Raw genomic sequence first — 24,292 nt, 5'->3', positions numbered from 1 at the left:
TGTCTTTCATTTTACTTTTGGTCTTGTACTTGTGGCCTTGTGGGGAATAGGGTAAGTTTGGATAGTTCGCTAATTCACAAATCTAAATTTTACAGTTAAAATGTCAGCGAGAACAGTTTTGCTCACTCTCTTAGTTAACTAAGGTATATGCTTATTTTCCACCTAAAATAATGCTATATGTTTAAAAAGTTAACCAGAGTTAACCCAAAAAAAAAAAAAAATTTCTTTGTTTCCCCAAAACCCGGTTCCCCTTTTTTTTTTTTTCTTCTCCTTTCTCTCCATCCCCTGTGCTTGATTTGGGTATTTGATGTTTGATTTGATTTGGGGTGGGTTGTCTTCCTCTTTCTGAAATCATTAGTGTCGAATTTCAAGCATTTATGATGGCAAATTGCAAAAAGAACAGACAAAAATTGCAGAAAGAAAACTTGGGATGACGTGTTAGTTTCTTTATGTTTTTTTTTAATGAAACAAGGATTGTAATCACATAGCTGCTTGAATTTTTGCTCAACTCTGTAAGTGAGGTAATATCAATTCAAACATTTTTTTTTTTCCAACCAATTCCACATTCAACACAGAACTACAAGAAAAACATGTTCCGAGAAATATTTGGCTCCAAGAGACCAGTTACAGTGTCAAATCGCAGTGACCTTAAAGATGTAAAGAGGGTAGAAATGGACTAAATCAACAAGGGGAGTGAAAAGACTAGTAAAACTAGCCTGTGAGAGCAGCATTGAGGGCACTATGCACATCCTTGTTCTTCTAGATATCTGGCTGTGTGCAATGTCTGCGCGAGGGAGAGGAAGCAGGGGAGAGAGAGAGGCTGCAGGACAGAGAGGAGAGAGAGAAGATGGTTGACTGGTTGCAGGTGGTCGGCGCCGGTGAACTGGGCTGGGGATGGAGATGCCAAGAGAGAGAGAACCACGGAGGATGGAGAGAAAGGAAAAATAGAAAAAAAAAAAAAAAAAAAAAGGAAGCGGATTTTGAGAAAAAAAAGAGAAAGAAATAATAAATTATTTTTGAATTAACTTATGTTAACATTTTAAATACATGTCAGTATTTTACGTAGGAGTTAACATACGCTTTGGTTAAAAAATGTGAACAAAACTACTTGTTAGTTCAAAGTGGTATATTCAAATATAAATTCCTACCGTAAAATGTACAAAGTGAAATCTACTATTGAGATAATATTTGGTTTTTTCCACATAAAAGGAAATTACTTGAGATTTTTTGCGACTGCCTTATTAGATATGTATGTTGCTACATTAAGACAACTTCCCAAAAAATCATACATGTCATCACTATTCCAAGCTTTTGGTTTTCCCAACACTAAGAACAAGTATACACTATTTGGAGGAATAATCTAGAGAAGAAATGTTTAAGTGATATAGTCATAAGTCACGTAATGATGTGTGTGCATATCTACAACTATTAAACTTGTCCCTTATCATAAATAGTATGATTAGTATCCCTTATCATTGATTTGGTTATTGAATAGTAATAGTTGCACAGCTTATCATGTTCTAAATTGGTGAATGACAAATTAACAATCTAATGGTGAATAAAACAACAGTAATGCTACACTTACCACATTTGTATACCACAATTTCATACCATCTTACATGGCATTCATACATTGGACACTAAAAATTAAAAATTAAAACCTAAAAAAGAAAAAAGAATACCCTTCCAGTAAAGTATTGACACATCAGGTGAGATACAAATATGGGAAAAAAAATGTGGGACAACTAGCATTATTGATAAAACAAGTTTTGAATATGCAAATAAATGACACATGTTGATCGTTGAATTTCCGAATATGCAAATAAATGACACATGTTCTATTGATTGTTGAATTTCTGAATATGCAAATAAATGACACGTGTTCTGTGAATTGTTGAGTTTACATCAACTAATTAAAATGTAGTAAATGCTTTATTAAAACACTAATCATACATGTCTCCAATAGAAAAAACACCAAGTAGTAAATACTTTTAGCACTCATAAAGCCTGTTTGATTCACGAAATTGATTTTCTGAAAAATCAATTCATTTGCATTTTTTGGGGAGAATAGAATGTGAAATTATCTTTTATGTGTTTAGTAATCATGAGAAAGTAAACTATAAATTATCTTTTTATTTTCAATCTCATGTTTCAATTGTAAAGGAATTGAAAATGAAAAGTGTCAATTTTTCAATTATATCATCGTCTATTATTTATTTAAAAAATAATAATAGAGATGACATTTTAAAATAATAGTAGAGTTAGTTTTGTAAAAAAAAAAAAAGCAATAAAAACTTTCTCAAAAAGGGAAAAAACAAAACTCAAGCTATAGCAAAGGTTTCATTTTATCTCCAATAAGGTCATCAGATTCCCTTTTTTGTATTACCAAACATAAAAATGAAATTGATTTTTCATTTTCAGGCCTATAAAACTTGTACTAAACGGACCCTTATTGTCATGTGTGAGTCAATCTTTCTTGGTTGTCTCATGTACTAATATCGGTCATAGCTTGAGTCGGTCCTTTTTTTTTTTTTTTTACCAAAAAAAAAAAAGAAGATAAAATCTATAACTGCATCATAGTAATTCACAAAGATACATGTTCTTTAAATCCTTAAGTAATCTCGAGCTATGCAATTGTTGGAGTAACCTATTTGGCAGGGCTGTAGAATTTGCATTCCGACCCCCAACTTTGATTCCCTCCCCCCAAAACACAAAAAATAAAAATAAAAAGATAATCTCAAGCTACATATCGTTAGTTTTGGATACCTGGAAAACATTACATGATTTTTTCTTTTGGGGGGCAACCTATGATCCACAATTAGACAGACTCATCAAAAAGACAAACATTAAGCCCGAGCCCAGCCCTATTTATTCAATCCAACTAATCTAAAGTTCCAAACACTGTATTGGGCTAACAAGACGCATATCCCCACCCGACCCAAAATCCACCTACAGTCGCGATCTAGTGCTAGTGCCGTTCAATCGGATCTCCTCCAAAACCCCAGACAACAAGTCCATGCGAATCCGGGCGTACACGTGTCCATTCCACTTCCTCCCAACCAACTCCTCCCCCAACCGAACCGCAGCCTCAACGGTCTCCTCCGCGCTATCGTGCGCCGAGTCGATAATCCCCTTCTCCACGGCCACCTTCGCCGTAACCTTCTCGGCTCGAAGCAGCAAATCGCGCCGAGCCATCGGCGAGCCGACTTTGCTCTTGATCAGAGAAAGGAACCATGGCGCCAAAATGAGGTCGATGTCGAGCTCGCTCATGTAGATGAAGCCCCTGTCCTTCCTCATGAGGACGTAGTCGTGGCTGAGAGCGAGGATGACACCGCCGGCGGAGGCGTGACCGGAGACGGCGGCGATGGTCGGCATAGGGAGGGAGATGAAGTCGGCGACGAGGGAGCTGAATTTGGAGACCATGAGGAGGGACCGAGATTGAGAGGACCCGGCCCAGGACAGATCGTAGCCGTTGGAGAAGTACTTGCCATGTGCGGTGGTGATTAGAGCTGAGGAGGTGGCGGAGGCAGCTCGGACTTGGTTTAAAGCGGCTTGGATTGAGTCGATGAGAGTAGGGTTGAGCCTGTGCTCGCCTGGGCCTGTTATCGTTAGGATGAAGATGTTGCCTTTCTTCTCTAACGTGCACATTTTCTCTCTCTCTCTCTCTCTCTCTCTCTCTCTCTCTCTCAGAAAATGCTTGTCGTGTTTAAGCTTCAAACTTTGTTAACATCGATGAAATATATCGATGTGAGGTTGAGAGCCATCTCTTTGGACTATCTCTTCACATGGATTGGTCAATAAATTGAAGCTACAGTTGTGAGTGACATCATAGAAATCACTCAGTTGACTATCTCTCAATTTTTTATTCATTTTTTTCTATTTTGCTCCTGCATTAAAAAATAAACTTTTTTTTCCAATTTTAACCAACCACCCCTCCCTACCACTAGCGCAACCCTACTCCTCCCTTTCGCTAGTCGACCCCACCCCTTCCCATCGCCGGCGCGACCCACCCACCCCGATCTCCCTTTTCTCTCTCTCTGCCTTCTTTCCTCTCTCTCCCAACTCTCTGCCTCCCTTCCTCACTGAACCACCATGGGTGGCCGGCGCAACCCCCGGTTTGGGGGGGAAGAGAGAAGGAAGAAGGCAAAGAGGGAAGAGAGAGAGAAGGGAGATCGGAGGTGGGTGGGGTTGTGCCGGAGATGGGGAGGGGTAGGGACGACTGGCAGTGGGAGGGGTGGAGTAGCGCCGGCAGCTGGGAGGGGTGGCCGGCCAAATTGGAAAATTATTTTTTTTTTTTAATACAAGGGCAAAAAAAGAAAAAATGGACAAAAAAATAAAGGGCGGTGAACGGAGTGATTTTGGTTGGTCTACACCCCCCCCCCCCCCCCCCCCCGCGCCCCATACCCATCTCAATTAGTTTGGTTTGTCTTAAACTCTTAATGGTCGTTCAGACTTCAGAGTCCACACTTTTCAGTTTTCACTTCAGAGGGATGGGTGGGTGGACCCACAAAAAGGTTGGGTCTATTATAAACTTTTCAGTCAAAGCCCAGTACCTTAATGTGAAGGACTGCAAGAGCTTCACCACTCACACTCAAATAGACTCAGTACAGTGGAACCAGCAATTCCATTCAAAATTCCACATCCAGAATTCAGATAAATGGAAAAGAGCCTTGAAGAGCTTGCCACAAAAACATGCTTCCAGGGCAACCAGGCCACAAGGTGACCTCAGTAAGATTGGTTAAGGAAATCAACTTATACATGATTGATTTCCAAGGAAGAGAATCCTACATCCACTACAAAAAAATAGTGGTTAAGAAGAGTCTTGAATCAACCCAGAGTAGAAACTGGAATGAGAAATATGGCTGAATTGAGAAAATTAATCCATAATAAGTGTGCCACAACTTTGAAAGCAAATCCCACAAATGAAACCCCTACTCATTAGGTGATCAATACCTACGTAAGCCACGATCATACATAAAGGCAGAAGGGCATTCATAAGCTTGGTGACCCCTTCCACCACAATTGTTGCAGATGACAATGGATACACACTCTCGGCTGATATGGCCTGGCTGCCCACAATTACGGCAGATAATGTCACGGAAAGGGCCTCCCATTTCTGATGCTAGGCTTGACTTGGCGCACTGACGGGCCACGTGACCTGATATGTTGCAGATGTTGCAAACAGGTTCGTTGGGGCAGTCACGAGCAAGGTGACCAGATTTCCGGCAGTTGTTGCATGCCTTCTCATTTGTGCAATCAACTGCAATATGACCTGGCTTGTAGCAGTTGTTGCAGAGCCTCGCATCATGGGCTGGAAGACTTGGGTTGACACAATCACGAGCCAGGTGGCCCATCTTACCACACATATGGCAGACTGGATCGTTGGGGCATTGGCTTGCAAGATGTCCAGGCTCCTTACAGTTCCAACAAGCAGTTGTTGAGTTGCACTCAGCTGCAATGTGGCTGGTACAATAGCATTTGGAAGTAGTAACAATATCAAAAACACTTCCACAAAAGCAGATCAGGGTTTTTAGTCCTACATGTAACCAAGTTTCCAGAATTCTAAACCTTCTATGGAAAATGAAAGGTTTTTTGGAAATTAAACATTCTCACCCAGGAAGCCCACAGTTGTTGCAGACAGTCATATTTGGACAATCTCTGGCAAAATGCCCTGGCCGTTTACATTTATTGCAAAGGAAATCGTGCCTGGAAAATAACGGAAGAATCAATAATGATATGAAATTAAAGATGAAGTAGCAATAGACTATTTCAGTTTTAATAAAAATATGGAGTCCAAATATCAAGAAATCAAAATTTGGGAATGATATAGCCATATAGGAAAAGAGTAATTCAGTTAGCAATCAAAGTTTTGTCAGAAAGGTGGAAACAAAACTTTAACCCACGGAAATTAAAGTCAACTTGAGCAAGCCACCTTGGCAACGCTTCAGAATGTGTCTATCTGCAAATTGAACAGCCTACAAACTGAATTCTAAATGCATTGTTCAATTAAAGTTCCTAACAATTTTTTTCTCTTTATACTCCAATTGAAAAATTCTAGCTGTTCCTGTGCCTTGGCTCTTCTTTTCCAAAGAAAACTTATTACCAGAAGCATCAAGCAATAGATTAAAAATTTTCTTCCAGTATACGGATGTCCATCATATATGCACATGAACACACCAAATTCTTTCTTTTCAGGAATTTTCCTTTTTTAACCCGTAGCCTAATGAGTAATGCACCTCAGTAGTGCACATATTATTAAAATTTTGAAATAAATATGATTATGTAGTACAAAGAACTAGAGATTTTACTGGTGCTATTAGACATACTCAGTAAGAACAAGATATTAGCACCAGAAGTGATAGGTCTAAACAAGAGTTGATATATAAATAAACTCAACACCAAGGGGTAAGAGGACCTCATATTTTGTAATAGGTAATCACAGCATTATAAATTACCCCAAACACAAAATGAGATGAAGCTTGGAAGTATGTCACTCTTTGGTGTTGGCTTTATTGTTGCACCAGATGATATTGTTATTGTCATTTTAATTACTGTATGGACATTTTAAATCCTGACAGCATAATATTACACATACTAATATTCCTCATTCTAAAAAAGGAGAAACAAAAAAAAAAAGCTAATACCAACACAGGGGATGGCTACAGAAATTAATGTCAAGTTGCTCTATGGGTACCATGAGAGCATTAAGAAAAAACATGTTTGGAAACAGGCATGCAAAACAAAAGGTTAGAATGTTCATTGTGATAGCATACCGATTAACATGGCGATCCCTAGAATATGGGGCATCACGGAAAGATGCACGTTCACTGCTACGGAACCTCTTCGCTCGTATTGGGCTTCGGCTGCTATTCAGACTCATGTTAGAGACCACCAAGTAAACCTTCAAGGAGAACTCTCAAAAATAAGAAAAACAATCCAAACAAGCACCAGGGCCTGAAAGCAGCAACCTACCGCCAAAAGAATCTCCAAGCTACCAATACAACTACAAAAACCAACTACATGAAACCACGACCATATCCAATCATTCCAAACTAGAATCTAACAAACAGCTTTTTACTCAACCTATTAAACATTGCAAAATTCTAACCAACAGGTTTTTCACTCAGCCTAGTAAACATTTCTATAGAGATGGTAAAATGAGAATACAAGAAGAGAGTAGAAAAATAGAATAATTAGGGGTTGAACGTGTTGGAACAGAACAAACTCAGATGCATCAATTTAATCTATTTCATCATCAAAAGAAGAAAACAAAGGTAATTAACAGATTCATTATTCGCTAATGAATTTCTTTTTTCGGTCAACTCACTAATGAATTTCATAATATGGTAAGAACACAAGTATATTTTTCACTACAATGTTTAACGTGAGCTGTTCCACCTCCCCTCTTTTCTGGATTATATAAGTATAAAACAGAAGATTGGAAAATTACTTTAAAACTTCTGAATTATCTTATGATTCCTCAGTTTTTGACAACAAGCAACCAGTGAAAGTGCATATTCAGGAAAAGAGAAAGTAGAACCATACTTGCAGAAACCAACTCAAATGAATGAATCATGTACCTTAACCAAAGCCAAAGTTCCCAACATGTTACAATAAACAACTAACAAGCGTATGACTCTCCATTTTCAACCTTCATGTTACAATGTATCTAAAAATTAAGCGTTTTTAAACACCCACATCTTCCAATTCGAGAATAAAACCTCAACCCATGAACAAAAATAATAAATTTGAACACTCAGCTTCATAAAAGGGAGCTCTTTGTTTTTAAAATTCCTAGTGAAAAGGGAAACAAATATTCGACCAAAAAAAAGGAAAACAAATCACATCCTAAATATACACACAAGTCAATTTAAAACACCAACCATTCAAAGCCTGAATTCACTGGCAAAGGGTTCGAAACTCAAACCAAATATACACAGTAATAAAGACGCACATACGATATCAGTCCGAGGGAAGACAAATTACCTAGTTCATGTGAGATAAACGTTGAGATGCAAATGAAGCAAAAGATGAGGAGGAAACCCTAGATTAAGAGATTTGGGGATTTGAAAGCGTAGAGTATTTGATTTGATTTTATTTTATTTTTTCATTTCTCTGATTTGACGAGGATGAGCGAAGTACGTAGAAACGACACCGTAGCGTTATGTGCATGTTGGCCGTAACGTAAGCCCGTACGGCTGTTGGATTGAGTGGTTGCTACCTCTACAAGGAAAATGGAACAGTGAGTAAAGTGACCAATCAAATTTGTTAAGGAAAATACTGTATATATTATAAGGCTCCCTTAATCAACCATTTCTATTTAAATTTTAATTCTTATTTTATATTACCAAATTTATCATATCTTACGTTTTACAAGAAAACAAAATTTAATATAGAAAATTAGGATTAAATATCAAATTTTAATAATTTTTTAGTATAGCATGAAGACCATATAATATTTCAATTGAACTATTAAATTTAAATGTAGTTTTTTTGGATTAGGTCACAAATGTATTGGCCCTTTTGATTTGAGTCTTTTCTATTAGATATTTTTGTCCTTTGGTCCACATATGATGAGTGTTAGTTAAAATTTATAAGGTTTTGACAAAATTGCCCTTGAGACTTTTATATTATCTTGAAAATTTGCTAATGTAGTCTCAACTTCACATTTAGTTGTGATTGTACGACACTCACAACTTCAAATTTAGTTGTGACTTAATTGAATTATTTTTAGAGAAATTATACTACAATATAGTATAAATAGAGGTCAAAAAAATACTTTTACTCAAAATAATACATAGTATAATGGTGTGAGTTGTCTCTTTCAATTTACCAAGACAGTCACAGTTAAGTTGTGATTGGATTGATTTTTTTTTTAATACAATATAATATAAATTAATGTAATATTTGTGATGTAATAATTTTTTTTATTATAGTGGCATGTGATGTAATATTTGTAAATTTTAATACCTTTTACTTTATTATTTTGTTTGACTTTTCAATTAGTACTTAATCTAAATGCTATTTAATTTTGGTACCTAAACTAAAAAGTTATTAAAATTTAGTAGTTAAAATCAATGGACCTAATTTAATATGGATTCATAATTAAATGCATGACAATAATTAATAGTATTTTGTCATATTATTCGGTAAACAAATTTTATGAGTATAGCACTACTCTATAGAATATAAATAAGAATCTGTTCGGCTCAAAGGAACAAAAAAGGAATCTAAACACAAAAGCAGAAACTTTACTTGACAATCATATGAAGGTAAATCTTGTCTAAAATATCAACAATGAGAAGAAACTTAACTCTTCTTGCCATGCATGGAGAGAAGTCAGTAGTAGTATTAGATTGTCATATAACTAGCACTTACAAGTTACAACTAAAGACACTCATTTTATCAACACTGTACAATAAAATGAAGATGATAAATTTGACTAGCAACTCCAAGGCCAAAGAATATGAAGAACGATCAAGTCAGATTCCTATGCAATATCTGTTATTCCCAGTTCAACACAGTGAATTCAGGCCAGGTTCTTCCAAAAGGTTGAGTGCAGAGAGCCCATAATAGATCAGGCAGCTGCCCTGGAAACTTTCTGAAAACCACCATGCAAACTTATGAGTCATAGAATCACAAAGTCAGGAATCTTTAATAATAAATTGGGTGAGTTCAATAATAATAATGAAATATATGAATAGTCTATTACACTATTCCCTATGCTAGGAGTTAGAATCCCAAACAACAGAAAACTCACCAAAACAAATAGTAGCTCTGTGCCTAACTAACAAAACTAAATCATATTCAATAAAGCACCTCTGGCAGTAAGAGGCTCTGAAAGGTCATAGGAGGCTGATTCTAATTTTCTAAAGATAGGCTATAAGAGGCAAGGCTATCAACAACTGAATTCTTCTCTCTAAAGACATGCTGCAACCTGCAGACAACCCAAAAGCAGGGTAACAAGGGGGTGGCACTACTTTATTTGCTGCTGAAACACAGTCACCAAACCAGCAGAGTCATATTCCACCATGATTGTCATAGAAGCTAAATTTTGAGCTTCTCTTACAAGTTACAAGCTCATTTCGGGTCAAAATTAAAAAATCTTTTAAGGAATCTAGCCAAACACCTAATTTTCATGTTGGAAGTGCTTTTTCAGTTTCCAACCTCAGAAAAGTGTTTTTGGGTCTCAGAGTAGAGGTGCCAAATAACTACCGTGTGGAAATTGTCTTCAGATGAATACATATCATGATACGGAGAATTGAAAATACATTTCCATTTTACATCAAGCCCTTAAAGATGAAATTACAGCATACATGTGTTCTTCCAAATTTAAAAAAATAAAAATAGAAGTTACATAATAGAGGATGGCGATCCTTGCAACAAAAGATAAAACATAGTTCTACAGTCTCACAGAAGTGTGTCAGTACACAACCGTGGACTTCCTCCTGCTTAAGTAGCAAGTAGTGGCACTCCTTTAGTGCAGATACGTAACAAGTAGAGGCACCCCTTTAGTGCAGATAAGGAGCAAGTAGAGGCACTCCTTTAGTGCAGATAAGTATTATTCTGATGGAACTGCTGTAAGGCACACTTACTAGATGGCAAACCGCAATCCACAAAAGGGTGGCAAATGTAACAGCTCACCAGCCCATCAATGTTCTTCTAACTTTCTCTACAATTTTACTTCTCGCTTGGCTATTTGCCAATGGAAATTCACGACTATCATCCAAAAGAAATCTGTAGACTTCCCACTGGCAAACTAAAGTTGAATGCCTTACAATTTCAGCCTACACATCAACAAAGAAGATAATGAGAGAAAGAGAGAGGACATGCCACAAAAAGACAAGAAACTCATATCAAATTCTTACCGCAAAAATAGATACTCCTAATTTTTTTAGTGCTAGTGTAACATCGTAAAATACAAGGGGCCTTCCCTTTCCAGATAATTCAACTGGATTAGCAACTAGGAGTTCGGTTTCTGGGCCCCTGTTGGCAATGATCACTCGCAATGGGCGAAGCATCTCTTCCTTTAATCGAGAACACAACGCAACCTGACTTTCAGGATCCACAATCTTTTTCCCATTTGCTTGCTGAATAAATAGGTCCAAATTTCGGAAGCCTTTCACACTTGAAGAGAATCTACCATAACAGATCTAAATGAGAAACAACAGACTTACATCAGTAAACTTCTAATTGCAAATATGAAATAATTGTTTCTAACCTAGTAGCAAACATAAACAACACATTAAATAAAGGTAGTTCTTAGAATTGACAAGGAAAACCGAAGATTCTTGGTATAGTTCACTCTACGTCAGAGTGGCTGCCTGCCTGGAATCTATCCTGGTATGTTGAGGCAGCCAAAATTGTCAAAGAACAGAATTGCAAGGCATCATGAAAAAGTACCTGAATATTGCAATCTTTGGAAGTCCTCAGAATGTCATAAAAGAGGCCTTTTTGGTCAGCAGACTGTATTTGCAGCAACGTATGGACAGGACTCAATGAATTATCCACTGTAATACTGGCCTTTTCTACTGCTTTCATATTGGGGATGAGATCTTTTGGACAGGTTTCCTCATCTCTCAGCTGATAGCTAAATAGTTCTTCAGCAATGGCTGGTGGAAGAGAAGAATTCCCTTCTAAACTTCCGAATTCAGGCCCTGCCAGCTGAAGCTCACAGGTGATACAATACTCTCCTAAAGCAGCCATCAGATGCTCACATATGTCATCTCTCCTCTGTTTTGTGTGTAACAACTCCCTGAAATTATACGGGTACCAAATAATGAAGGTCATTACTGCTCTGATGTATAATCAACAGTTCTGAACAATTACTATTTCATCACATCATGTACATTCTGAAACTACCCAAGTCATTATTCAAGATAAAAGACTCCTAAGTTCGGTTGGAATAATTGTCACAAAACTAAAAAAGTTAACAGAAGAAATATAAAACAATGACAAACCAGAATGCATATACACTGTGCATAATCAAGCATTTCCAAGCATGCTTGTAACAGGAAGACATGTATAATTAAGTAAAGGTGGAGAGTTCCTCATTATTTAAGAGAAACCTGAACCACACTTTTTCCTTTAACTGATAAGCAGTGTGCAATATGCATAAAAATGAAATCACGAACCATCTGTAACTGGGTAATGAGCGAAGGATATTGGCATGCAATTTCTGAAGGTGCAATAAAACTCACATGCAATCTGTGATGAAGAAGAGGTCCAAAACTTTGCCATCTGGGGTTGGCATCACTTTTACTCTCTGAATTAGAATTTCAAGCTCACAGAGGACTTTGGTGACATCTACATGTTCACAAAACAATGATAGCTTATTTATTACTCAAAGATATAAATAATTTAAAAAAAAAAAAAAGAACAAGTGATGAGAATGTATAATTCTGACCATGTAGCGAGCCTTTCTGGTCATGGCACCAAAACTTTAACAGGTAGAGTGGAGAAGGTGAGGGAACATTAGACTGCTGATTGAGGTAAAAGGAAAGGAAACAAGAAGATGGGCACGTAGAGATAAGCCGATCCTTCAAGCTTTCCCAATCAACCTTCAGTGAGCTATGGTGTGGAACGACCCACAATACTATATAACACCATCTTCCATCCGTCGAAAAATCTACACCACCCATAAACCCAAATCTAAATCATAATCCAAAAAATTTCCAAAAAATAACTCCGAAACCGAATTTTGAACTGAAGCAGCGAATCAATTGAAGTACCTGCTTTTGTAATGCAAAGGCCAAACTGGAGGATGATTCTACAAAGGTCGCAGCCGAGTCCGGCCTTGTCGGGACAATTAACCGTCAGAACGCAGGGCTCGTCGGGACTCTTGCCCTGCTGGATCACAACGACGTCGTCCCACGGAATGCCCATGCTGGAATTCCCAAAAATGACCCTCAGAAATCGCTGGCCTCGAGAGAGAGGGTAAGAAAGATAGCAGCAGATTTGGCTATGGCATAGAGGAAGCTTTTAGCGGCGTCCCGGCCGACTTTGTTTGGTTACTGAGGGGTTTGATGTAAAATCCCGACAACGACGGGTTGGGGGGTTTGTCGGTTTTGGTGGACCCGATAAAATGATCATGTCCACGTCAGATTTTTTAGCGGTCTAGGAAGCGCCGGCCCCACCATATAAAACATTTATTTTTTCCCGCAATTACAACATTTTTTATGCCGCGAAACAAATCATTAACAAGAATGATTGCGAATGTGCGGTCGCGATTGAAATGGACGTCGGAACAAACACTGACTACTGCTTCAAACAAAAAAAAGATACTTCATTGAAAATTACAGCACCGATCCGAAGATTCCGAATCGTTCAAAATCCGATCCCTAAATTTATGGAAATTACAAATTTAACCCCCGAATCCATACAAGGTCCTGCCCTGCCTCTTGAGGGCATAGACGACATCCATGGCAGTGACGGTCTTCCTCCTCGCGTGCTCAGTGTACGTCACGGCGTCGCGAATCACGTTCTCCAAGAAGATCTTGAGGACTCCTCTGGTCTCTTCGTAGATTAGACCGCTGATACGCTTCACGCCTCCTCTCCTGGCCAACCTGCGAATCGCCGGCTTCGTGATCCCCTGGATGTTGTCCCTCAGAACCTTACGGTGTCGTTTCGCTCCGCCCTTGCCTAAGCCCTTGCCTCCCTTTCCACGACCCGACATCTTCGAAGCTCTTTGTGTTTTTTTCTTCTTTCGCTGTTTTGGAGTTTCAGATAATGTGTGTGCTGACTGCTGAGAAAGAGAGGTGGGTGTATGATTTATAGCAAGGGTTTTGGATTTAATTTGGGCGGGAGAGACGGAGATGGTGATCCGCGGCTTTGGGTTTGGGTGATTTTGAGACGTTGATAAAGTGGGATCGACGGTGGGTGTTGTTTGGGGATATGCGTGGCACGGATCACGGTTTTGTTTTATGGCGGGGTTTGAAAATTTGTCGACAGGTAATGAATTTGGAAATTGAAATGGGGTTTTGGTATTTCACATTTTGAATTAAAAAGGCAGTAGTGCTACATATACCACATTTTTATACCATAATTTCATACCACCTTATGTGGCAACTTACATGGCATTCATACATTGGATATTAAAAAATAAAAAGAAAAACTCAAAAAGGAAAAGAAAAACTTTGTCCAATAAAGTAATGACACGTCAGATGGTATAAAAATTTGGTATAAGAATGTGGTAAGTATAACATTATTCTTAAAAAGGTCATTCCCGCTATTTTAAAATGCCGTTTCTTTTGGGGGTGAATGCTGTTTTTGCACGGGTAAAAAATAAAATAAATTATTTTAAAGTTCATTTTACACCAAGAAACCAATTACTATATTCTAAATGTTAATAAGATATATCTAACGATACATAAACCCACTTCATAAAAAAAAAAACACTCAAATTGATAAAAAAAAGCATCACTTGCACATGAGGATGCGCTATAATATGATGATAGTCACTGTTCGACAATAACTCTGTAGCGATAGTTTTTGTTTGAAATAACTTTATAACAACAAGCATGACAATGGTTGATGTGACACAAATAATGGTTTTTTGTGTTTTACATTGTTTTTTATAAACTTTTGGCATGATAACGTAAGAAAAATATCATAATTATCATGTTTATGCCTTTTGCATAGTTGTTGTTGCACAATAAATATAGTCACTATTCAACAATATCTATAAATAATAGCAAGTGTTCAATAGTGACAACATTGTAATACATGAAACAAAAAAAAAGACGTATCACGAGATGGGCTTCGTGCTCAACACATTTTTTCATTAAAGTGGACCGATCTATTACCGATTTTTTAAAGAAGGGTTGGACCATCATGATATTTCCCACAAAGCTTAAAAAATACATTAAATTATTTTAAAGCTTATTTTACATCCCTTAATGATAACTAAAGCTACCTAAAAAGGTGCAATGACAAATAAGTTTACTTTGTGACAAGAAAAAACCCACGTTATAATTTCTTCGTGTTTTTTGTGCCAAGCTCTCGGCGTTTTTTTTTTTTAACTGGGTAAATTGCCACTGTCAAATTAGTAACAATTATTTTTACTTTATAACATGGTTGGATGTGACTTCATAAGTTTGAATTGTGTGTTTTATGTTGATTTTATTAGTTTTTGACATGTTTATTTAAGAAAAGACATAAGTTATATCTATAAGTATTATTTTTATGCAGTGCAAATAACTATTGTTGCATATTGGCAATTGCCAAGCACTTAGTGAATAGTATCGAGCGCTCAGTGGGTTATGTGTCGCGCGCATTTCATTATAATTGACCGGGCTGAGATTTACTGTAGTGTATGGGCTGGATTATCAATCTTATTTTGCAAGTGAACTTTAAAAAACAAAAAACCCAAAAAAAAAAAAACCTTTTTTACTACTATATTTTGTCTTTCAATTTTTTTTTCTCTTTTTTTTAGTTAAGAAACAAAATAATTTAGTTAATGTCGAAATGCAATATAAAAAAGACCTATTGGTTTAGTAGTGGTACTTGTAAGGAGGAGTTTATGAGTTCAAATCTCACAAGTAACCGTTATTCATAATAATATATATACAAAAGTATAAAAATAAACAAAAACAATTGAGTCAAGGTGCAAATGCAATATAGTATAATTACAATATGAGAAATGCTAGTTGTCACATTCTCTTTGTGTTTTTCCTCTTATTTTATTCATTCTGCAGTATATTATTATGATCGAAATCGTTCATTTTTAAATCACTATTTTTAAAAAATAGTGATATAACTAAGTAATATATGATTTTGTTAATTTTTTACAGAAAAGACTGTTAAAAGGTGATTTATAAAATAAATGGTTCTGATCGTAAAATTACACTATATAATAAACGAGATAAGAAATAAGACATTTGAGAAGACATCTAGTATTCCTCATACAATTTAGTAAGGTACAAAGACAATATAGTCTCAACAACAAAAAAAAAACAAAATATAGTCAATAAACTCAACATAATCAAAGTACAAATACAATTTAATTATAGTATAAAAGCGAACATAGTCAAGGTACCTACTACCAATACAATATAGTCAATATATTAACACAACTTAATCAAGTTACAAATACAATATTAATAAATTTTTAGTAATTTAGAAAGATAAGTTTTGGTGAAAAATTAGAGAGATAATATTGAATATCGCGTATTGCATTATTTTTTGGCAAGTATTCCCGCCACTGGTGCAGGGTCAATATTGGCCCGCCATATTTTGCGCACCAAACGGCAAACACTATTGTTCTCATTTCTCAATCCAGACAACGAGGACAAATGGGTCATTTCCTCGCTGACAGTCATCATTCGCTTTAAACAAACGCTATCCAGCCCAAAGCGTTTCGCAGCTTTCTGTTTGGCCAGCGAGAAAGAAATCAAATTATCAAACAAAGATGCGAAAGTTTGATCCATGGCCCGTATTCTTCAAGCGCGAGTGGAGCCGAAACTGGCCTTTCCTGGTCGGCTTCGCCATCACCGGTACTCTCATCACCAAATTTTCTCTCGGCCTCACTGGTACTCTCTTCGTCCTTCTCTCTCTCGCTCTGATATATACGCATCTACATTTGTATAAAATTTGATATTGTTTCCGGGTTGTACAAATATTGCAGAGGAGGACGCAAAAAATTCTCCGTTTGTGCAGAGGCATAAGAGGTACGTCTCTCAAATCTCAATCCCTTAAAAATTTGCCGCTCTGTTATGGGTTTATTCTGTTCAATCTCGCAACCAGCAATGGATCTAAAATCTGATGGTCACTGATCTTCTTAGTTGCTTGTAATATGCATTTTGATTAGCTAATGCGATTAATTTAGTAATAGGGGTTGTGTTGCTGAACAACATCCTTTTTGGTCAGTATTGATGTTTTATGGTCGTGGGTCATATGTGGAAATGGGGTCCGAGTACATATTGCATAGGTGTGGGCAACTGTGATTGACTGAACCTTCCCTAAATAAATTTACTTTTGATGGTTACTTGGTTCCTTTTGATTGTTTGTTTCAATGAGTCATCCATGATGAAAGACTTGCTTTGCTTTGCCTGAAATGTTTTCATGGCTGTTTGACTATCCATATTAAGTTATTAATATGGATTGTATTGTAGATTAATGAAACTAGGATTTTATAATATGGGATCAGTATTTTGTTGTTGTGGTTTATCTTATATGAATCTGTCATTAGCGAGAGTGGAGTGGGATTGATCTTGATCAAGTTGCATAATCAATACTGAGTGATTTGCATTTCTTTTTCATAATTGTTCATTTGAAGTAGAAAAGTAAAACCCATGAAAATGTCTAAACCATAAACGATCGCCTGTCATGTGGATTATGGATATGTCTTTTGATGCATTATAGTTAAAGTGCAATGTATCAGGCTCTTCCCCGCATCTGATAACTTCTGCAATGTATAAAAGTGGAAATTTTATACATTAGTATAGATGGAGAGTATGTTTCCTCTGTGAGACAACAATGTGTGATATGCCTCCTCCTTGTTGTTGATCACGTTGACTTATCAATGAACGGTTTTTAGTGATCTGGATGTCCCACAATTGAAAATCCACACATGGTTGTTTTGTTAGAAAATTACTATCTCACTTGCCGCAGCATTCAAACTGTGTATTTGTGTTCAATCAGCTGCAGTGCGGTGAGCTTGCTCAAGGGTGCATACTATAGTTTTGTTCTCAAAATGTTATGAATATGTACAGACACCATATTTGATTAAACTATTAATGAAAAGTTTTAAATAAACAAATGGGCTAGCTTTTTACACCACTTACTGCAGATTACAACCCTTAACCAATAAACTCCTAGTTTTGAAAAGTCATATAGGAAAGAAATTTCTTTTCATGATTGTGTGTGAAAGCATGATGCTCTTGTACTACAGTGAAGTAAGATTGCATATAAGCTATAATTTTTGTATATTCCATCAATAATGGCCGGTGAAGAAGTTATGTTCTCTATATGTGCTTGCTAAACAATGCAATTTGTTGATATTGTGTCAATAATTGTTGTGATTTTAGGTGATTCGGCAAATGTTTGGCACTCCTCGATCATCTTCAGTTGGCCAGACGTGGAAGGGCTTTTAATAAACGTCTTGTTTTTTATTTTCTGATCATAGGGGCTCAAGATGATGTAGACAGTGTTATTGGTAGAAGTCATTGTGGTACATGTGCTTTCACATGAAAACCATGGGTGATTTGTTCTAATTTGTTAAATGTATGCTGCTGGCTGCTGCTTTAGACAGTGAAGTTCAATCTTTGCGCTTGACTTTATAAGTTATAAATTTTGTCATGTGACTAAGAATGTCTTGTTCAATGGCATGGATGAGTGAAGAGGGATGATAAGTTTGCCTCGCTAATGGTTCAACGTCACTGGGACTTATGCTCCATTTTTGTTACAAGTCTCTTTCTGGAAAGCACGTTTGCATCAAATATAATCAAAGATAAAACAAGAATGGATGTTCATAGTTTGAGTCTTTGAGACAAGTTTTAGTCCCTCTTTTGAACAAAAAAAAAAGTTCTAGTCCCTCTAATTTCAATTTTTCAAAATATTATCCAAGTGAATCGGTTTTTCAACTAATGAACGCCCTAGCACGCAAGAAATATTATGATTATCCAACCTCAAATTTAAGCCTGATAATCAATTCATCACCATTTTGTCATAAGAAAAAGGCACAAATTATTAACCAATTATTCTTTTTTTTGTTCTTCATATCCAGCCAATCATTTTTCAAGTTTAAGAAGAAACAAGTCGTATTTAGCAAAATTAGAAAAAAAAAAAAAAACTTAGACAGAAGAAATTTCATTGGTTAATTGGATAATAATGTTCGTTTTTTATTTTTTAAATTGAAGATAATAATGATAAGAGATAATTAGACTTAGATCTTTTAGAAAAACAGTTTTTAGATGAAGATCGGAGATGTTTTAAAATTTTTAAGAAAATCATTTTAATTTATAATAATTTATAAAAAAATACTTTTAATTTACAATTTTTTTTAAATTTATAATAAAGTCTTTCTCCAATTTGAAGGGTATTTCCTCTTATTTGAATAGTATTTCCCCTTCTAGGCTTCTAGGGTGTATAGTGGGTTTTGTAATGATTGCATGTTAAGTTTTAGCTTTAAGTCCAAACCATCTAAAATCTTAGAGTTAAAATCTAACATAAAGCTGTCAAATAAGAAAAATAAAAGAACTTAATTAAAAATCTTAAATTACTAACATTTTAGTCTAAGAAAAATTTATAAAATGTTATGTACTAAGTCACCTTAATAACAATGTTTCTTTTGATTTCTTTAGTATCAGTTCAAATTAAAAGATGTTTGTACTTGTGTTTGACTGTCACATGAAAAAAACCAAAGTGGACAACCTGACAAAACAAGCGAGCCGTCTTAGCTCAGCTGGTAGAGCGCATGGCTTTTAACCATGTGGTCGTGGGTTCGATTCCCACAGACGGCGTATTTACTAGTTAACTACTTTTTTAATTTTTTTTTTAAAATGTGATGAGCCATGGCTAATTATCAATTTATCACCGAGGCTTTGCTTATCACTTTGTTTGTCCAAACTCCAAACACCACCCTTCGAAAACCTCCCAACTTATCCACCAGCAAATCCAAAACCAATACTTGAGTGATAATCTGAGCCACCTCAGCTGAAGAAGCAAAACCCTTATAAGCTTTTTCAGCCAAAAATGGCGGCAGCTGCAGCAGCAGCGAGAATAAACTGCTTCTTAAACCCCATAAACGCCTTCAACTCCAAAACCACCGGTCTCAGAACCCACCTCCAGTTTCGACTACCAAAAAGAAGACCAAGAGCTCCTATGTTTTGCACATGTGCCTCCGTTTCTGCCCTCCCAGACGGAGGCGACGCTGACCCTTTTGTCCTCACTACTCCGCTTTATTACGTGAATGCCCCTCCCCATTTGGGCAGTGCTTACACCACCATCGCCGCCGACGCCATTGCTCGCTTTCAGAGGCTGTTGGGGAAGAAAGTCATTTTCATTACTGGCACGGACGAGCATGGTGAGAAGATTGCAACTGCTGCTGCTACTCGTGACTCCACCCCAGCCCAACACTGCGACCTCATTTCACAATCTTACATATCACTCTGGAAACAGGTGTTTTCTTTTGCCCACCTTTGGAAATTTACTAATTTTTTTAATGGGTATTTAAATCTCTTTGTTTTTCACTTTTTGTTTGTTATTTGATGATTGCAGTTAGACATAGCTTATGACAAGTTCATTCGGACTACTGATCCCAAGCATGAAGCAATTGTCAAGGAGTTTTACTCCAGGGTTCTTGCCAATGGAGACATTTACAGGGCTGACTATGAGGGACTTTATTGTGTCAACTGTGAAGAGTATAAGGTGCCCTTTTATTCTATTCAAACTTGTATCTCTGAGTGTACAGTTTCTGTATTCCCTTTAGTTTTAGATAGCTCTCAACTCAATTCGACTTGACTAGCCTATTCCTAATGAAACTTTCTTGGGTTTAGATGGGTTTATTGTATTACTTGTATTTATGCATAATTATGTTGAGAATTCTATTGCTGTTCTTTTCAGTTTAATATCATTCTTATGTGCAGTGTATTTGTTTGAATACATTTTTAACATATCTGCTGAGTTATTGTCTCAGGAGTAGTTTCTGTTGTATGCTTAATAATTGGTCTTGTATCATTAGATCTAAATATTCTGCAGGATGAGAAAGAACTGCTTGATAACAACTGTTGCCCTATGCACCTAAAGCCATGTGTTGCACGGAAAGAGGATAATTTCTTCTTCGCATTGTCCAAGTATCAAAAACCACTGGAAGAAACTTTGGCACAAAATCCGAGATTTGTACAGCCTTCATTCCGTCTTAATGAGGTCAGTGAAACAAAGCACATTGGTTTACTCAAGTTTAAACTGTTTCTTTATATATGCAAAAATAAATGTAAATTTCTAGTAGTTCCCAACAAGAGATACAATTTGAGATTTTTTCTGCCTGGCTTCCCAATCATACCTTGAATGGGTTGTGTTTTGCCATTTATTGAATGTCAAAGCTTGCTTGAAATGCATTTAATAGTATATTTTTTTCTGGGTTTTTTTTCTTTTGAGTTTATCATGTTATGAGGGCAAGGTTCATAATAAAAACGTGAACAATTCAGCTCTACTGAGCTTCTTTGAGGAAACAATCTGAATTGCTGATAACAAGATCTATAATCTACACAACAATAAAATCCCCATATTAACAAACACATAATTAATAATAGTTGATTTTTCTTTTCTTTTTCCCCCTTGCTGTTGTTTGACGTAGCTGTTAGCTGTAGGCAATCTTCTAGGAGGGGTGTAATTCCACTATTGTGATGCCTCTGTTGTGAGATGTTGATGGAGCCAGTTGTGCTATTACAATGTCATAATCTCTGTAAAGTCTTATAGTTTCTATCATGCGCTATAAATTTATTTAATTTTGTAAGTAACTAGAACATGTTTTTCCTTTTCATCAAGGTGCAAAGTTGGATTAAAGGTGGCCTAAGGGACTTCTCAATTTCACGAGCATTAGTGGATTGGGGAATCCCTGTTCCTAATGACAACAAGCAAACAATATATGTTTGGTTTGATGCTCTACTGGGGTAAAGTTCCCCCTCCCTCCCACCCACTTTCCCTTATATAACTGATCTCCTTCCCTAATATAACTCATAGTCATGGTGTTTGTTAAGCTGTGAGTTCCAATTTAATATAATTAGTGTGTTTTCATTATTCCCATATAATCCACATATTGCTGACATAGATTAATAACTAAGCTTTTAGAGAGCTGTTTGGTAATACAAAGCAAATATAAGATTAAGAGTGATCTGTGTTATTTATCACTAGACTTTCCTTTACTTCTGGTTTATCTATTGTTTTATTATGTATGCTCATTAGATTTCTTTTATATATATATATATATATTTTATTGATATATTTGTTTTTAAATATTTTTCGCAGTTATATATCAGCACTATCAGAGGATATGGAGCATCCTAATTTGGAAAGAGCTATTTCATTAGGGTGGCCTGCCTCGCTACACTTGATTGGCAAGGTATGATGATTTCCATGCTTTGTAGATAGACCTTTTTCAGTTTGCAAGTATCTTACTTCTCTTAATAAGCTATCCAACTTGATATTGTGTTGTTTTTCTGTAGGATATTTTACGTTTCCATGCAGTTTACTGGCCAGCTATGCTAATGTCTGCGGGGCTGGGCCTTCCTAAGATGGTGTTTGGCCATGGATTCTTGACAAAGGTATTTGAGCCTAGTATATATTTATGGTTTCTTTTGAAACTAGCTGCACCTGTAGCTCCATTGTCTGATAGAATTCCTCATAGAGCTATTGGTATAAGAATCCTAGATGGTTCTTTAAATCTGTTTTTAAGCATTGCAACTGGTATAACAGTTTTACCCTGTTTCTGCCAAAGCAGTAGAAGAAGCTTCTCAATTAACTAAGTCCAAATATAGTTCTTTAGTTGACATTTTCTTATTATTGGGATGTCTAAAACCAGGACATTATTGAATACCTCTCTGAAAAGTGAGATTATTGATTCTCATCCAACTTAATATATAGCAGTAGTGTGAGTGAGCGGGAATTTTGACATGCATGTAATTTTATTTCATGCAGCAATGCTTTTTATTTTTAAAATTTTAGGATGGTTTGAAGATGGGGAAGTCGCTAGGGAATACAATTGAACCAAATGATTTGGTTCATAAATTCGGGTCTGACGCAGTCAGGTACTTCTTCCTCAGGGAGGTGGAATTTGGTAGTGATGGGGACTATTCAGAAGATCGCTTCGTCAATATTGTCAATGCTCATCTTGCCAATTCAATTGGTATCTTTACTCTGTGTTTCGTTACTATTCTTTTTGGTTAATAATTGGTAGTTGCTTTGCTATTTTATTTTTTTATGAGAACTGAAGTTATCTATTTTTTGCAGGAAATCTGCTTAACCGTACTCTTGGGCTTCTTAAGAAGAACTGCCAATCAACTTTGGTGGTTGATTCAAGTATTGCAGCTGAAGGAACTACATTCAAGGACACTGTGGAGAAGTTGGTAATGTTTTCATCAAATTTCTAACACCATCATATTTTCCAAGTATGCCAAATTACTTGCTGTAGTAGGTGGCTTAGGTTTGCAAGCCATGAAAACCCTTTTGCAATGATGATTCATTTGTTTGGTTTTAGGGAGATCATGATCCTATGTTTCACTGCTTGCAACCTTTTACCCCAGTTGTCCTAACGATTCTGTACTTTTATAGGTTGAAAAAGCTCGTATTCATTATGAAAAACTCTCGCTATCATCAGCTTGTGAGGCTGTGCTTGAGATCAGTAATGCTGGAAATTCCTACATGGATGAGCGTGCGCCATGGTCTCTCTTTAAGCAGGGGGGTGCTGCAAGTGAAGCTGCTGCAAAGGTTTTCATATATTATAATTGATGGCTTTGGTCTGTATGTCAATTCCTGGTTTAACATTATAACTGATGGCCAATACAATGTTTTTTTTCTTGTCTGCAGGACCTTGTGATAATATTAGAAGCGATGAGGATTATAGCAATTGCATTATCCCCTGCCACACCAAGCTTATGTTCGAGAATATATGAACAGCTTGGCTACTCAAAGGATCAGTTTGATGCTGCCACCTGGGTCTCTCTCGGACACTTGTATTTGTATTCATGTATTTATGTCTGATGCATACTATCCGACTATTTGTTTTATGAACTAAAATGTAGTTTTGCATTGTAGAGTGACACCAAGTGGGGTGGGCTAAAGAGTGGTCAGGTCATGGCCCAACCTAAACCAATCTTCGCAAGGATTGAAACCCGAACAGAAGAGGAAATTAAGGCTGAAGCAGCAAAAAGGGTGACCAAAAAGGACAAGTTACCTCAGGCTCAACAGGTGGTAGAAGCTTAAAGCTTCATACTTGAAATGCCCTCATTACCCCTAATTCCATTTTCTTTCTTCTCCTCCTAGAAATTAGTCAAATTACATAGGATCATAAATTACTTTGCAGCTTCTTTTGCTAAAGATTACATTCATTTTGTAATGGTAATAATCAGAATCATTTTGTTTTCATTATATATTTTCCAGTAAATCGTTTTATCTTTCAAATGTGCGAGAACCTGTACTGTATGTCCTCTTTTGGCAGGGTAACCATTGCAAACTCCAAAACAAAACGCAAAACGCAAACTCTAAATATCAAATTTTATTTTTTTCATATATGGGCGCACTTGGAATATTTCTATTTTTTTTTCCTGACAAGATGCTACTATGTTAACTATCATAT

General features: G+C 36.5%; 6 protein-coding genes and 1 non-coding gene across 7 annotated transcripts; 3 read left to right on the top strand and 4 right to left on the bottom strand.

Moving 5' to 3' along the window:
• Nucleotides 1-2,718: 2,718 nt before the first annotated feature.
• ECI1 (delta(3), delta(2)-enoyl CoA isomerase 1) lies at nt 2,719-3,691 on the bottom strand. Its single transcript, XM_086238050.1, has one exon. The coding sequence runs from the start codon at nt 3,646-3,648 to the stop codon at nt 2,950-2,952; it is 699 nt and encodes a 232-aa protein (XP_086094176.1). The 5' UTR covers nt 3,649-3,691; the 3' UTR covers nt 2,719-2,949.
• Nucleotides 3,692-4,822: 1,131 nt separating this feature from the next.
• On the bottom strand, nt 4,823-8,136 carry LOC147290059 (uncharacterized). Its single transcript, XM_086238049.1, has 4 exons — nt 7,987-8,136; nt 6,774-6,901; nt 5,614-5,706; nt 4,823-5,463 (listed from the first exon to the last, which is right to left on the bottom strand). The coding sequence occupies exons 2-4, from the start codon at nt 6,878-6,880 to the stop codon at nt 4,947-4,949; spliced, it is 717 nt and encodes a 238-aa protein (XP_086094175.1). The 5' UTR covers nt 6,881-6,901; nt 7,987-8,136; the 3' UTR covers nt 4,823-4,946.
• A 2,125-nt stretch (nt 8,137-10,261) lies between these two features.
• ACR9 (ACT domain-containing protein) lies at nt 10,262-13,009 on the bottom strand. The gene is made up of 6 exons (XM_086235108.1): nt 12,732-13,009; nt 12,407-12,628; nt 12,201-12,306; nt 11,404-11,755; nt 10,869-11,153; nt 10,262-10,787 (listed from the first exon to the last, which is right to left on the bottom strand). Exons 1-6 carry the CDS (start codon nt 12,883-12,885, stop codon nt 10,641-10,643), a joined length of 1,266 nt encoding a protein of 421 aa, XP_086091234.1. The 5' UTR covers nt 12,886-13,009; the 3' UTR covers nt 10,262-10,640.
• Nucleotides 13,010-13,162: 153 nt separating this feature from the next.
• Nucleotides 13,163-13,828, bottom strand: LOC147290057 (histone H4). The gene has a single exon (XM_086235109.1). It carries the CDS (start codon nt 13,673-13,675, stop codon nt 13,364-13,366), a length of 312 nt encoding a protein of 103 aa, XP_086091235.1. The 5' UTR covers nt 13,676-13,828; the 3' UTR covers nt 13,163-13,363.
• A 2,491-nt stretch (nt 13,829-16,319) lies between these two features.
• On the top strand, nt 16,320-18,309 carry LOC147290056 (ATP synthase small subunit 6, mitochondrial-like). The gene is made up of 3 exons (XM_086237701.1): nt 16,320-16,529; nt 16,625-16,667; nt 18,027-18,309. Exons 1-3 carry the CDS (start codon nt 16,409-16,411, stop codon nt 18,028-18,030), a joined length of 168 nt encoding a protein of 55 aa, XP_086093827.1. The 5' UTR covers nt 16,320-16,408; the 3' UTR covers nt 18,031-18,309.
• Nucleotides 18,310-19,387: 1,078 nt separating this feature from the next.
• TRNAK-UUU (transfer RNA lysine (anticodon UUU)) lies at nt 19,388-19,460 on the top strand. The gene has a single exon. It is a non-coding gene; the product is annotated as a tRNA-Lys (tRNA).
• Nucleotides 19,461-19,546: 86 nt separating this feature from the next.
• Nucleotides 19,547-24,117, top strand: OVA1 (methionyl-tRNA synthetase / methionine-tRNA ligase / MetRS (cpMetRS)). The gene is made up of 11 exons (XM_086238717.1): nt 19,547-20,118; nt 20,218-20,367; nt 20,698-20,865; nt 21,487-21,611; nt 21,967-22,060; nt 22,164-22,262; nt 22,663-22,843; nt 22,948-23,063; nt 23,269-23,424; nt 23,524-23,652; nt 23,752-24,117. Exons 1-11 carry the CDS (start codon nt 19,693-19,695, stop codon nt 23,917-23,919), a joined length of 1,812 nt encoding a protein of 603 aa, XP_086094843.1. The 5' UTR covers nt 19,547-19,692; the 3' UTR covers nt 23,920-24,117.
• Nucleotides 24,118-24,292: the final 175 nt, after the last annotated feature.

Source organism: Dryas octopetala, chromosome 3, assembly GCF_963921425.1.
Source record: "Dryas octopetala chromosome 3, drDryOcto1.1, whole genome shotgun sequence".
Lineage (NCBI taxonomy): Eukaryota > Viridiplantae > Streptophyta > Magnoliopsida > Rosales > Rosaceae > Dryas > Dryas octopetala.
This window is presented reverse-complemented; position numbering and strand designations above follow the sequence as displayed.